This window comes from Tachypleus tridentatus, chromosome 9, assembly GCF_004210375.1.
Source record: "Tachypleus tridentatus isolate NWPU-2018 chromosome 9, ASM421037v1, whole genome shotgun sequence".
Classification (NCBI taxonomy): domain Eukaryota; kingdom Metazoa; phylum Arthropoda; class Merostomata; order Xiphosura; family Limulidae; genus Tachypleus; species Tachypleus tridentatus.
The window spans coordinates 118,059,659-118,076,001 of record NC_134833.1 but is presented as its reverse complement, the minus strand read 5'-3'; the positions used below and the strand labels follow the sequence as shown (position 1 = coordinate 118,076,001).

The 16,343-nt window shown below is 31.2% G+C and overlaps 1 protein-coding gene across 1 annotated transcript; it reads left to right on the top strand.

Moving 5' to 3' along the window:
* Window positions 1–5,187: 5,187 nt before the first annotated feature.
* On the top strand, window positions 5,188–15,801 carry LOC143227467 (heme peroxidase 2-like). The gene is made up of 9 exons (XM_076458911.1): window positions 5,188–5,205; window positions 7,960–8,347; window positions 9,148–9,286; window positions 9,710–9,888; window positions 12,144–12,257; window positions 13,123–13,258; window positions 13,932–14,497; window positions 14,891–15,118; window positions 15,700–15,801. The coding sequence occupies exons 1-7, from the start codon at window positions 5,188–5,190 to the stop codon at window positions 14,206–14,208; spliced, it is 1,251 nt and encodes a 416-aa protein (XP_076315026.1). The 3' UTR covers window positions 14,209–14,497; window positions 14,891–15,118; window positions 15,700–15,801.
* The last annotated feature ends 542 nt before the right edge of the window (window positions 15,802–16,343 follow it).

The window sequence follows — 16,343 nt, the reverse complement described above, 5'->3', positions numbered from 1 at the left end:
CTCAAAAGTTAGTATTTTCCTTATATGTAGTTCTATCAAACACATAAATTTAGGTGAATGTTATCTCAAGTCTAGTGGTATACAAATCTCATATGCAAAGATGCGAGGTCGATAGCATTCTGTATGTGGAGTTAAGTATGTATCAGGAATGTATCTTCAGGTAAGAAAAATGTTAACTTCATATGGACATCAATTTGGAAAAGTGGACGAGTTTCCATTTCACCTGGAACTTCAGTTCTTGTGTGTGTGCAAGCAAAAGTCTTACCTTTGAGTTTCTGGAAGTGATGTGTGTAAATAATTTCAACCATACTTATATGATAATGCTGAGCATAGTATGGTAGTTAATATGCTGGTCTGTGGAACTGAGATTCTGTGTTTTTATTTTGTTTTTTGCAAAAGAAAAAAGAGTATTTTGCCATGCTTATAACATAGAACTAAGCATGTGTGTGACACTGAAAACATAAGTAGTAAAGAGATTCTTGTTTGTAGTTAAGAAAGAATTATTCTTACAGATTTATTAAGAAAGCTTTCAATGACCATTCATAGACTGAAAACATAATGAAGGAATAAAAACAATGATATGTTTCAATTACATTTCAAACCTGAAGAACCAAATATACAAGTTTTATGAACACCTACAATTAATGTTCACTCATGACAAACTAAAGCTTTCAGGAACCTTCTTTGTGAAACTTAAGAAACAGATACACATTGTCTAACAAGATTCTTAATTGTTCTTGTAACAAGCAAAGTGAAATAAAATAATTTACATTAGACAGATTTTAAAATAGGCCAAAATGCTCAGAGGTCTAAAAAGACTTAAAACTAGCTGTTGATGAATGTGTTCGTACTGTAAACAGCTTTGTAAGCTGGAAGAATTAGAATATACTAGATAAAGCCTAGCATTTAAAAATAATCATTCACATACAAAATGGATTTGAATAAAAATTGCAAAACATGTATATATTCAACTAGATTCCTGTCAAGGTAATATAATATCAGGGTGTTTAAGAGTTAAATCAAAGAAGCTTAAGTCCAGACCTGACATTAAAACTTGGATAAAAGAGCTCACCATCGCAGAAGGATATCAGTGAAACATCAGATTAATTCTCCTATATGATAAAGGAACAAATTTGAAGGCCATCAGAAACTTAATAAAACAGCAGTTCTTAAGATAATTTTATATAAGATTTAATAACTTTAAAATTAAAGAGTGGCATGAAAATTTTATAAGAATAACTACATAACATTTATTGTATTTAATATTTTAAATGAAATAGAACATGTTGTATGATGCATTATCATAAGGGCTTTTCAATGAATCTATGAAAAACATATATTTTTAAAATGCCCCTGTTTTATTAGGTATTATTGTTACTATAAAAATATGATAAAAAACAGAAGTTCATGGAAAAGGTAAAAATCTTCACTGTTATACTGAACACAACCTGATACTTTTTGGAAAATATAAGAAAACTATTGTGATTTCAATAATATTGTGACTTTATGAATGGTTCAGTTGGGAATATCAGTTTTTTTGTCAAATTGATTATGCAGAAAATCTATAAAAACATATATTTCTAGCCAATAAGATTATAAAAACCCTGCGGTTTCCTGCTACAGCTTACCTTTCTTTAAAATAGACTTTGTTTTCTTGCTTATTTAGTTTATTTGTTTATGTTTACTTTTAGGAAGATTATTGACAGAAGAAAGTAATGAAATGAAAATACCAAACTTCTCCAGTTTTGATCTGTATCAGCCCTTGTGGTCAGAGCATGAAGACAGGCAATGCCATTTGTTGTTTAACATAAAATCTTTTATGAAAAGGGTCCTCCAACAACAGAAGATATAAGTAATTATTAGTGGAGATCATATTAATTATTATAATGTACAAAGAAAATTATGTGCTTAACAATACATTTTGAAATAAGACTTGTGTATACTTTACACATTTTATGATGTATAAAACTGATTAACAAACCTGTGAAGGTAGTAAGAAGCTACTTTTTTTTATCAAGATGATGATGGACATTTTGCTCAATACCAGAGTTTATTAAACCTGCTAGGCTTCAATATACAGAAAAGTTGTAGGAACACTATTATATCGGTTGTTTAAGAAGTGACAAGATGGAAGGTGTGTAATACACTAGGTGATAGAAAATTGCATGTTGTTGTAATTCCAGTTGTGAAAAAGGGAGTTGGAAAGTTTAACATGTGAATGATAATGGTTTAAGTGCTTTTATTACTTTGGTTTGTATGCATACACACATTATTTTCTTTTTTGTTATACATTTTTGTAAAAATATTGTAAGATAATCATACCTTTATATTCCTTTGATGTTGAATAGTGTAAAAAATGGGGTTATTATGAGCCATAATGTTGGTCCTTAAAGAATATCTGTTTATTTATTTTTCAAATAATTTTTTTGCACTTCATTAGTTTTAAATTTAAAGAGGTTTCTATAAAATAAACGTTGATGTAATCATTTATGTAAAATAAATGATGAGTATGTCTTGAAGTATGGATATTTCATGTAAAGTAAATTTTATGAAATTGAATATGTATCTATAATTTGAACAAATAGAATTAATCATTTTATGCTCACCTGAAGGAGGTTCCCAAGCCTTTGACACTCAAAGAACATCATATACAGAACAAGCAAAGAAAACTATCTTCTATTTATGCTCTTGAATAGTAAAGACTTATTCCTCTTTTTACTTATACCAACACTTAATGATTCCATTCTAAAATAACTGTATTTGAATTATAATAATCTTGTCTTCAGTGTACTTATACCAATACTTGACATTTCAACACTTTAGTAATTGTACTGCATGTGGGTTATCATCAGTTGAATTATAAATTGGATAGGAATAACCTTAACATTGATATGAAAGAATAGATTTTGATGTAATAGTTGATCAGTCTCTAAAACCATCCAAGGAATGTACTGTTGCAATAGGATTTTAGGTTGTTACTTTAAAAATATTAAATAAAAATCGAAAGAAGCTATAATTTCATTGTACAGGCCACTAGTTATGCCACATTTGAAACATTGTACTGGGCTCCTAAGGAAAGACATTGAATTGTTGGAAAGGGTTTAGAGATGGGATGCTGGAATAGTGCCTGAAATGGAGGGGTTTTCATATGAGGAAAGGCTTAAAACTGTCAACTTGTTTCATTTTGAAAAACAAGAAGAGTTAGAAGGTGTCTGATTGAGGTGTTTAAGATTCTAAAAAGAATTGATGATGTTGATGCATCATCATTTTTATATTTAACAGTGAGAATAGTATAAGTAGGGGACACAAGAATAAATTTTGGCAACATTGGAATCATCTTCAGTTCAAATAATTTTATTTTTCTAAAAGGGTTGGTTGCCTTTGAAAGGTGTTACTTTTACCTTGGTTTATTTATCAATAGACCTTTATTTTTTGTCAGTGTAATGTTGTTCTTGTTTTCCTTTCATATAGCAACAGCATTCTTCATTGGATCTTGTCAAGGTATCAAAATAATTTTGAATTCTGAACTAAATATCACTAATTTGTGTCATGTTTTAAACTTTATAGCTGGGTTCCTACCTTTACCCATCACAATTGGGTGTTCAATCATTTAAATTTTAAACGTCATCTAATGGTTGGCTCCATGTAACTTTTGGTTACTATTGTTAGCTGACAAACATTTGATATTTTTTGTGGCAGAATTCTTGCTCTTTGATCCAAAAAAAAAAAGAACAAAAAAGAAGCTGTAATCCACATTTGAAGTTTTAGGTATTTCTAATTCAGTATGAGGTGAAAGTAGACAGATAAGCTTTCATGGTTTGTTTTTCATATGTAAAGCTTCTTACATGCATAACATAATAATATTGGTAAAAGCTGATTTTGGATCCATTTTAATTCTTTGGGGATGAAGTACTTATGGTAATGTAAGAAATTTATATCTTAACTGAATTCGTAAAAATAATTATTTGTAAAACTATACAACACATTCAAAATTTCTTTCATTCTTTGTTTAAGATAGTCTGCACAGCAAAACTTGCAAATGTTGTATATCAAAACACACATGGATGATGATGTTGAAGTTCAGCAGTTGTTTGCTGTTGAGGTACTAAAGAAATTGTAACACTTGTTTCCATTCACTGAAGATGGCAAAAGTATGAGCAATATACTTTAGATAAGATAACATTTGAAAAATGTACCTAGAATAGTCTTTTAGCAATTGTTTTGCATAAAAAACTGAGAAATGATTGAACCAGAGAAAGAGTCAGTCTTGACTTCTCAGCTACTTTACTGTCATCATTATAGTTTTGTAAAATTGTAAATAGGATAGCTTGATGGCAGGAATATACTTGGTATACAAGATTTGTGCTCAAATGTACAATCTTTACAAAAGAATATTATTGTGAAGGCACTGAATGGTAACTATAGCACATTAAACTATTATGAAGTTTTAAGAAAAATATTTAAAATGACTTTTGTTGTTTAATACAATTTATCAAGAAATGTGACCAAATAACTTGCAAGTTTATGAAGATATATACATAGATATATTGGAAACTATTTGCCCAATTTGATTATTCTGTTTGAGTACTTCAGGAATTCCTAAATTACTTCCAGGTGACTCTTATTCCTGTATTTCAAATACATAATTTGTTTTACCTTATACCTTTTATGCTTTAACAGGTGTATTTGAAATTAATTTTCTTTGGGCTTAGTAGGAGCAAAGTTTATCCTAGCAAACTGTTTGAACCGTTAACTTATGTTTAAATTTAATATAATAATTAATTTAAAAAGTTTCATTGTTACAGTTAACTATTATTGCTTTACAAATCTCCCTCCCCCCTGCATACATGCGTTATATGTCACAATACCAGTAATTATATTACATCTTTAAGCAACAATATTACAAACTTTAAGAATGATTTGTTTGTTTGGGAATTTCGCACAAAGCTACTCGAGGGCTATCTGTGCTAGCCGTCCCTAATTTAGCAGTGTAAGACTAGAGGGAAGGCAGCTAGTCATCACCACCCACCGCCAACTCTTGGGCTACTCTTTACCAACGAATAGTCTGATTGACCGTCACATTATACACCCCCACGGCTGGGAGGGCGAGCATGTTTAGCGCGACGCAGGCGCGAACCCGCGACCCTCGGATTACGAGTCGCACGCCTTACGCGCTAGGCTTTAAGAATGGAAATGTTGGGAAAAGTGAGTTTCATGTACTAGCCCTGAAGAAGCTGCAAGGGCGAAACGTCGATTCAAATAAAAGTTCTCTTGTAGTTATCTGGAGTTTAGAACGTCGTTTCTTTCCTTGCGTTATCATCTAAATGTGAAAGAAAGACCCGTTATGGCTACCTTCAAAATGCTATAGATTAGAGACAATCCCTTATTCATACGAATATAAATTATTCCAGAAAATGACTTAAGTAATGTTTTGTTGCACACGCGTCTCTGCTTTTCTCTTTATGTAAATATTTAGCGTTTTAATACTTTGTTCGACATCCACAGATCTGTTATCAATTTGTGCTGTACCTAAAGTATATGTAAAAAGAAATAGGCTTTATTGACTTTTTAAGCGTAACGCTGACCTCTGCCTAGTGCAGGTACCGAAATTCGATTTTCAGCGTTATAATCTCTTGCTTTTAGACCTTCCGCTGAGCCACTTGGAAGGGGGAGGAGTAAATATTTTATGTTATTGCACACAAATAAACAAATGCAAGACTTAAATCAACAGCGGAAACTTAATGTAGTAGTCTTCCAATACATGTATAAGATTAGTGTATACTGCACTGCACCAGAACTATAAGTATCTTCACAACTGTACCTATTCTAACGCTCATATACTTAAGAGACAAAAATCACGCTTTCATTTAATTGGTAGCCTTCAATAATTCATCGTTACTGTTTTATCGGCTGAATCCATGTCAAATTCAGCACTACAATGAGCCACGAAATACATCAGGTTGAATCACACGTTACAATTATACGTATTTTAAAGTCTCACCAAGACACTGCTAAACATTCTTCTGGACGAAGTAAATAACATTATCTAGAAAGAAACAGATCTTATCTCATAATGAAAAAAAAAAGCAAAATTATACATTGGTGGAAAGTCTATGTAAGTAGTAATTACAATGGACGCTCCACATTACCTATACATCTTTGTAACCGTCTTGAAGCTTTGCGGAAATTAAAATCTTAGTCTTGACTAGTAAATCTAAGGTTCAGGTAATTACCGGAACTTTAGCAGTGAAAACTAACTGTTCAGCACTACACAGCTAGCCACTGCCTGTGCTTAACATGTGTTATCGATTTTCAGATTATTCAGACTGTTATTAATTACTTCTTTCTGCTTCTTACTACCGTAAATAGTCATATTTTTAACAGCATTTTTTAGCCTATTCACTAAGTGTACTATGTTAAATGAAGATGTTCTATTCTAGAAATGTGCCAAGTTATACTGAATGTAAAGTTTTATATATCATGCTATATCTAACAAGTGAACCACGTTAGACTAAGATCGCCTATGCAGAACGTTTACCCTAATGCATAAAGCCTTTGTTTTTGGCTTGCTCTGGTGACTAGCTTCCTTATTCAGGGTTTTAATTATTAAATACTGATAATTGCACCTGAATTATAAAGTTGGTTGCTCATGAAAATATCTGTACCCAAGAAGAAAATAATAGATAAAATGACGAACATTTCACACAATAGAACGAATTTTAAACATGTGTGCAGTAACATATCTAGCAACTAATTAGGTTATTATGTAATAATGAAATATCATATCTCTCCCACATGGTTCGATTTAATGAAATATCAATTTATACACAATGTTAGATTTTCGCTACACGTTTACACAAACAAATTATTATTTAAAAGTGTTTTTTTTTTTCAGTATACTTGAGTAGGCTTTGAATGCCTTATGAATAACTCCAAGGAAAGAATAGCTAGAATACACATAAAATGAAGCTAGTAAAATTACGAAATTAGATATTGGATTAGTGTAGATTATATCTATTCTTTCTTGCGTTAGACAAATTAACTGAAATAATACCCTAAGACCAATCTTATAATTTAAAAGTTTCACAAGCCTGAATTTCTTGGAGCTTGAGTAACAGGGGATTTAATATATTTTATTTGGACGCTGGACAAATGGTTATGCAAGAGGATACCTGAAACAGGATGATGTTTAGAAATTATCCAACATTGTAAGTTTTCCAAATCGCTACAGCTGGCGCTGCATTCACAATATTCAGTTTTTTAATACATACAACCATCCATATTTTACCTACACTTTAAATGTGACTTAATGAAAGTTCAAAAAACACTTTTCTAAGTTAGGTCTCACGTTTGAAATATGTTTATGCAGGTGATCTTTTAATTCATACACAAAAGGTTAAATTTATAGGCAATTGTTAATTTGAAAGCGCATACAAATTAGAAATGGTTTATGGGATTTTTTAGAAACTAACAACAAAAGCGAACCAGTTGTGGTTTAGTTATGTGTTGCAAAATGCCAGTTGATTTTTGAAAAAAACATCTGTTTGTATCGAATATTCATTTGAGTGCTTTTTTTACTTATTTAAAGGTTTGGTCAGGTACATACAAACACAAATAAACCATCTGCTATAATCCCATGGTTATAAATTGTTTTACAAAATTCAACTATTTGAAACACTGGTTTACTATACCATCTGTTAGATTTGGCATATGTTTTGAATAACAGTTTTACATAAAATGTTTTACAGAGATCTACAAAAACCGATAATGTCAAAGGGTAGATAGTTGATAATTATAAATACTCTTAACTTCACCTCCACTCCAGCAGTCTTCTCAAGCGACGTGTAAAACGGCCATGTAAGTTATTTTACTGGAACGCATTTCCACTTTGTACATGAGAAATATATTTACCTAATCATATAATCGTTTTCCTTCATATTTTTTTTCTCTTTCCTGTAGGATGTTGTTGACGGTGTTGTGGTTATTATTTTGAACATTCATAATGTTCAGATGGATGAGTTCTTGACTGTTTCCTCAGATATGCTCGACAAGTACATTCGAGGAAATGACATCATGCATAAAATATCGGAAGGTTTCAAGGAAGACAAGGTATCAGTTGACAAAGAATTTGGTGATCAGGCCTTACTTTTATCGACAGAAACGAAGAACGATGTTGAAACAAACTACACCTTCACTCCTTCTCCTGATATCCTGAACGACACAGACTTAGGCAATTTTATTATAAGCAAAGTTTTGACAGATTCCAAGTTACTTGATGAAGCTATTGATAAAGCTCTTAAAGACCTCAAAGAAATGAAATCACATATCAGAAAACCAATAATAGAAAGTAAGTGATCTGTATAACTAACAATCACATTAGCTTAGAAGTTTATTTACTTTTTACAAGCTTCACCATCAATATTAATTAATTTTAATTATCTAGTAATCATAATTTTCTAATATAAACCACTTTAATCGAGCAAATAGGAGCAAAACAACCCCCAATTAAATCTCTTTTGGGAAACATGATCATTAACTATGCTATGGAATTTTTTAATCAATCAATAAATGCAGATATTTTCATGTGTAGTCTACTAGTATATAACAATTATTAATGGAGATTTAAGGATAGATATACATATTTAAGAATATATTAATGGATATTTAAAATTTCTGCATTCCGTATTTTCACGGGTAATATGAATATTTTACTTTTTCATATTTTATTATTCAATGTAATATTACATATTTACTAATATCTGGTCTGGCATGGCCTAGCGCGTTAAGGCGTGCGCTTCGTAATCTGAGGGTCGCGGGTTCGCGCCCGCGTCGCGCTAAATATGCTCGCCCTCCCAGCCGTGGGGGTGTATAATGTGACGGTCAATCCCACTATTCGTTGGTAAAAGAGTAGCCCAAGAGTTGGCGGTGGGAGGTGATGACTAGCTGCCTTCCCTCTAGTCTTCCACTGCTAAATTATGGACGGCTAGCACAGATTGCCCTCGAGTAGCTTTGTGCGAAATTCCCAAACAAACAAAAAAACTTTAATATCTTGCGTAACTAATTCTTTAATATTGAAAAAATGTTATTGAAGAAAATCATGTTAAATGATCTTTGAATTCGGTTTTAATGAAGTAAATCTCTTTACAGAAGTAGGTAGAAAGTCTTCTCTTTCACAATGCTCAGCTATGACAACCTACCACTACCGAATGCTAGGAGATAGCAGGGTGTCAAAGATGGTTGAAAAAGCTAGAATATTTGAAGAAACAACAAAGGTTTCGGCTGAAAAGTAAGATTTTATCTTCCACATTTTACGTATTCTAGAAAACAAGCAAAAAAACCAAAAAAAACATAAAAGGAGTATTTAGAAAAATTACATTAAATTCCACCTTAATGTCTTGAATAATGATACACATGTGTGTTTTAAACATATACTTTGCCAGTAAATATACTTTATTATGGTAATCTAGATGTGTAATTATGTATGTAATTATGTATGACTGAACGGCTGGTATGGATATTAACACCTTTATTGATAAGCAGAGAACCACGTTTTGACTTTCCTAGGTCATATTCAAAGTAACAAGAAAGAAAAGAATAATTGTTTAGAATTATTATTTTTGAGTAAAAAACCTTTATACTTGTTACAAGAGTAAATGTTTTTTATTGATAGATAGAAAATGAATTTGTCTACAGGTATTTCTGAACCAAGAAAAGCAAAATCTGGAAACGACTTACCGAATCCACGACTGGTATCAACTACAATTCACATCAATAGGAACAAAGAAGCATCTTTCACACACTTTTTGATGTTGTGGGGTCAATTTATGGACCACGATAGTGCCCTCGCTCCTTTTAACAGCGCCCCAGAAGAAGAAGTGATACTTGCAGGTAGATCTCTATTTTATTTGTTCTTTTTTCCTGTTTATATATTTACATAGACGTAAAATCACGTAAGATACTATGATTTTAAATTTTTCTTACAATCAGAAAAGCTGGTAGAGTATGCCACTTTATGTTTGAGGACAGCTCGAAACTTTAAGGAGTGTTAAATAGATACCTTATCAAATTCACAATTTTCATTTTTACTGTTCTAACAGAAACAGACCATGTTTTGAATCGAAGTATTCTGCATTTTTTCTGATTCAAATAGTGTAGAATAATTATACTGAAAAATCCAACAACACAATATATAAGTAAACAATAAATCAAATGAAAATAATCAACTGTTAGCATATAATCAAACACTCCAAAGAAACTATGAATATCGTTCAAACTTAATCTCAATCATCACCTTAGGATATATATCATTAACTAGAAGGAATATGGGGATACCTTCTCTCGTCAATTAATTACCAAAGCAAAAATAAATTAATCTTTTACTTTTTTAATGTTTTATTGTAAGAGAAATTGCATCATTTAACTTATTATGTTTATAACAAAAATTGTTATATAACTGAGTTTTTCCATACCTTGATATGTGTTTTAGCCTTTGATAATATCCGGGAAGAGTTAGTCGTTTGAATAATTTTGTGAACACTAATAAAACACATGAGGAACCTCTACTAATAATTGCGTTTAACACTTTCATTTTAACCGTCAAGATGGAGGTGAAGGTGTGGACTGCTGCGATTCAGAGACTAGAAATGACACACGATGTCTTCCGATCGAAATTCTTCAAAATGATGAATTCTTTAGTCGATTTAATGAAAGATGTATGAATTTTCGAAGATCTGCTGGCTGTCCAAAATGAAAACTTGGTAAGGTCATTAGCTAATAACATGAGAAGATCTTAGTGAGTAAAAAATTTATATCTATAGAGAAAAATGTGATTCAGTGATTATAATTGTTCAACATAAGTCTTTTGACATTTGTGTTTGATATAAGCCTGAAAACGTGGATTCTCTTATTTACAGTTTCTTAAATGATTTTTTAAAATTTAACTATTTAAGCTAATTTAATACATCATGGACATTTTAAATGTATTAAATATTTCAGAGTGATTCTTTATAATACACCTTCAAATAATATTCAACATAATACAATGTTTGGTGATTAATGAATATTGCTAGAATATTTCTTTTTTTTCATCAGCTAGGATTTTTTTTTCATCGTTATAAGTATTTTATGTAAGGCAAAGTGGTTCAATATTAAGTGAAAAATTGTCGCAGATGCAAATATTTTCCTTGTTTAATTGTTGTGATATAGTGACCAATTTTTATACAATTTTTTGTGAGGGCGTTATTTATCCTTCATCCAAACGTTTTTAGTTAGTATTTGGTTTGAAACAGTGAGTATTAGTTTCTCCTTATGATCGACTATGGTAACTTGATAGCATCTGCTTTTGATTTTTTTTTGTGTGTTTCCAAATATAATAAAGATAAACATTTTAACTGTTGTCCCCTTATTTCGGTTTTGGGAAACGTTGAACATTGATTTCTTAAAAATATAAAATAAAAAAATGAATAGTTTCCTATAAGCTTATCCCACTTCCCCTGTGGTTGTAAAGGCAATGTTGACTTTTGCATGACATCTAATTCTTCAAAAAAGTGTTTTGAAAGACATCAATTAAATATAAACCTTTCCCAATACTAATAATCAGTGATGTCGAGAAACCCACTTGTTGAGGTGTAGATGGCCATAATATGAGCGTTTAGGAAATGTTACACCTTAAATTTATTTTAAATATTTAAAGTTATGAAAATGTTTAAAAATTTTGTGCAACACTCCACGAGGGCTATCTGTGTTAGCCGTCTCTAATTAAGCATTGTAAATCTAGAGATAAGTCTGTTAGTCATTACCACCTACCGCTAACTCTTGGGCTTTTACTTTACTAACGAATAGTGGAATTAATCGGTTCATTATAACGTCCATTCAACAATTTCCGATGGGAATAGGATTTAAGCCTGAAATTGTCAAATTAGGAATCGAGTTCCATGACCACCTTGTAATGTCGGGCGCACTTATGAGAGAGAATTAAACTAAAACAAATCAATTGATAGAGTTTTTTTTACAGAAATATTCGAGTAAAATAGTATTTTAATTGATGTTTTACAAATATCTTGTGTTGAAATCTTAGTTCATATTAGTTTTATTGTAGGAAATTGCTATAAAAGAATGTATTTTAACCGCCTTTCATTTGCCAGGTTTGATGAGGTTTCAAAGAGATTCGAAAAGAAATATCCTTTTACCACGATCTCGAAACGCCAGAAACGATTTGTGTAGTGACCCAGGAAACAGGTTATTTTGCTTTGAAACAGGTAATCAATAAAAATTGATTTTTAATGTATAATAAAACCATTAATGAATTCATTAATGTATGAAATTAATTAATTTCACATGTGTATGTGAAATCAGGTATGACCAACTATATTATCATAAATAATTTTATATTGTTCAAAACTTACAAAAATCTTAATTTTTATGTGTTAGAAAGGTTGTAAGATCATATAAGCTGGAGGAAAATTGCATCTCGGACAACTGCCTCCCACAGTCATATCTTCATATACGAATCTAACTGACTAAAATGGGAAAGTAACTTGTTTTATATTAACAGAATAATGAATTATATAAAACTGTTCAACCCTGTCGAACGGACAAATGTTTACTATGCATCTCACAAAGGTTTAGTGACTGACCTTTAAATGTTAATTAAATTATAATTGTTCATATTCAACATTTGTTACAATCAACAAAATTTAACATGAAACCTTTGCCATTTTCTCTTCTTAAACATGAACTTACTTTATATAATTTTTCGTATTTGGGGATTTTTTCGTTTTATAAAATAGAAACAGTTGTTATGTTACCGTTAGAACATGTTTACTCAAACGCAAGTCCGATCAGGAGTATTCAGTTCTATGTATTTTCCAACCAAAGGTTTTCCTCACTAATGTGTACATTAAAGTTGTAATATATTATATCAAAATAGAGAGAGTTTGAGCTTTAACGTTCATGTTGCACGATTGGTAACCAAAGAGTGTAACCGCTACAGTTTCATTGAAGATTACTTAATCAAAATAATGTATTTAAATAGCTTAATCAATCATAGCTTGCAGCAACTAAGTTTTCCATGCCTATTTTTGTTCAAACGGTATTACCGAAAATGTATTTCTGGTTCTCCAGGAGATCGTCGCTTGAATGAACATCCAGCCTTGACAGCTGTACACACTGTATTTATCAGAGAACATAACAGAATTGCAAGAGAACTCAGAAGAATGAACCCATGTTGGAATGATGAGAGGCTGTTTCAAGAAGCCAGGTTCAGCTTATATTGTTTAGAAGCTGTTCATCAATGCAAACAACCATGATAGATCATAGCTAAATATTAACTAATAATGAAGAGACAAAAGTTAATATATTTTTCTTATTGTAGTATACAAATTCAGGAGAACAGAAATACTATTGTAAGAAAATATGTATTCATATAATTTTACCGTAGCTGTAAAACATATTTTTCTACTGTAATCATAACAGTTCCAAAGGGCTGGTCATTTCTAAAATTAATTATTTTGTTTGCTTCCGGTTAAGTACAAAGCTGCACAATGTGTTCTGCTCACATCAGAATCAAAACGCGGTTTCTGGCATTGTGAGTCGACAGATATGCCGATATGCCACAAGGGTGCAGATTAATGCTAATTCCAAATGATAATATAACAAGTAATCAGAATAATAACTAATATACAATTAGAATAAAACAAATAAAACGTATATTAAACGTTTAACCAATACTATTAATTAATTTACAGTTGAAGATATAATGAACGGTCTTGTTTTACATTTTAATTTTGTTACGAAATATCTTTATAATAAAAATTACATTTTTTTATTTACTCCAGTGATAACTGCCATTTTTATTTTTTAAGATTATTCAGTTGTTTAAATTATTGTTTATTCATTCTGTTGATGTTTAATTGTTATTGTTGTTTCTTTAGGAGGATCGTGATTGCTGAGATCCAAATGATTACATACAATGAATTTTTAAGTCTTGTCGTTGGTCCCAGCTACTATAATAACTTTTTATTAAGAACTCTCCGAAATGGTTTCTACACTGCATACAACCCTAACGTCAATCCTGGTATGATTAATGAATTTACCTCAGCATGCTTTCGATTCGGCCATTCCACATCTCAAAGTTCTTTCATAGAAATTCAATCTTCTGGAAATCGTACAAATTTCAAGTTGCGAAACAATTTTTTTCCACCCATTTGATCTCTACAATGGACAAATAGAACTTCTTGTGAGAGGGCTTGCTGATCAGTTGGCTCAAAAATCTGATAACTTTATCATTGAAGATTTGACTAACAACCTGTACCGCAGGAGAGGAGAAAAGTTCGGACTAGATCTTATGGCTATCAATATTCAAAGAGGCAGAGACCACGGAATTCGACCTTATGTAGATTACCTTCGAGCTATATTTAATTTTAGTGTCACATCTTTTTCAGATCTAAATAATCTAATGCCTAATTCAAGTACTGCAGAAGTTTGAACAAATTTACGAGTACGTAATTATTGTTATAGTTGATCGATTGTAATAATAAATATGAAGTTTTTTGTTTACCCGCTATTTGCAAAGCTATACAATAACAAGTAATCGAACTCCAGAATTTAACGTCAGAAGCCCCTTAAAGTCCTTAGTCTAAAATTTAATTTTCAACGTGTATTTAATTATGAAACATTTTCGTTAGATATTAATATATTTTTCCATTTCTATAATTTTACTTTTAATTATTCATTTATAAACAATTATTGAAAGGTGAATAATTTTTATAAGTTTATTTTTCTTTGCGTTTGTCTTTTATATTATCACATTTCTAAATCATATTGTACGAACAAGAAACGTATTTTGTTTGTAAACAGTATTTATTTGAAACATTTCTAATTCTTCTTTCAGGTCCGTTGAAGATATTGACTTCTTCTCCTTCAGTATTTCGGAGAGACCAGTTTCAGATGGTATCGTCGGACCTACCTGTGGTTTTATTATTGCCTTACAGTACAACAGATTAAGATTTGGAGATAGATACTTCTTTGATGTGTATGGAGAAGCTGGTTCTTTCACACCTGTTATGTTCAATCTTTTTTCGTACATCTCATACAGTTAAAGTTGTTTATTTACTTACAGGTATTGTATGTGAAATATCCTTTCACAACGTTTAAAGTGGTTAACACAAAACGAAACGCTCTTGTTGCGTTGTAATATATTCCCAATGATTTAGGCCTAGCATGGCCTGGTGGTTATGGCACTCGACTCGTAATCCGAGGGTCGCAGGTCCGAATCTCTGCCACACTAAACATGCTCGCTCTTTCAGCCGTGGAGGCGTTATAATGTGACGCTCAATCCCACTATTCGTTCATAAAAGTGTTGCCCAAGAGTTGGCGGTGGGTGGTCATGAATAGCTGCCTTCCTTCTTGTCTTACACTTTTAAATTAGGGACGGCTAGTGCAGATAGCCCTCGTGTAGTTTTGCGCGAAATTCAAACCCAACTAAACCCAGTGATTTGAAACTTCAATACAACACGGGAACTGTTATCTTTCTTTAATTATGTTTTGTCAAGCATGCACAGTGTGTAGTTTTGAAGTTGTTTGGTACGTGTGAAATAATAAATAATGTTTTAATAAATCGTACAATTTTAGAAATGTTTGTAACATAAAATAGAAAAATATTATTAGCATTATATTATTATTCAATTGATCTTTACACAGCCCAGTTGAGAGAAATCCGAGAGGTAACTTTGTCCACAATTTTGTGTGAGAACAGTGACGAAGTGGATGAACTACAACAATGGATCATCCTACCAGTTTCTGAGAAGTGAGTTAGAAAACTATCTTCTCTATTTTTATTAGTTTGTAAAACTTAATAACAGCTACATTGGTGATGTTCTCGTAATGGAATACTAATAAATTATTTATTATTTTCTTAATTAATTAATCTGAAAGTTTTTATTTGCTTTTGTAAAGATGTGAAAACAAAACCGTTCAGTTAAAAATTTTTAATGATGTTTATAACATGTAAGGTAGTATAACAGAAGGAAAAATGTATAAAAATTACTATATTTTTTAACTCGTGTATATTTGGCAAAACAACTAACTTTGAAAACAATTCGGATTAAAGTGCTTGTTTTCATTTTGTTTGTCCCTAAAACTAGTTTGGAAAGCAAACATTTTTATAATTACTGTATTGAAAACATTTTGATAAATAATTATCAGTTGTGAAAACCGGGATTTTTTTTGGTCAGAATCAATGATATTACAGTTATTTAAAATCTCGTCTTAATTTGTGGAGCTCGAAATTTGAGGTTTGCGGAACGTTATATTAAATACTTTCCATGATTGTTTATTTTCGCAAT

Coding starts and splice junctions, on each gene's coding strand:
- LOC143227467 (XM_076458911.1), top strand. Junction 9,287..9,709: donor ACAAAGGTTTCGGCTGAAAA/GTAAGATTTTAT, acceptor TTCTGAACCAAG/AAAAGCAAAATCTGGAAACG. Junction 9,889..12,143: donor AGAAGAAGTGATACTTGCAG/GTAGATCTCTAT, acceptor TTCATTTGCCAG/GTTTGATGAGGTTTCAAAGA.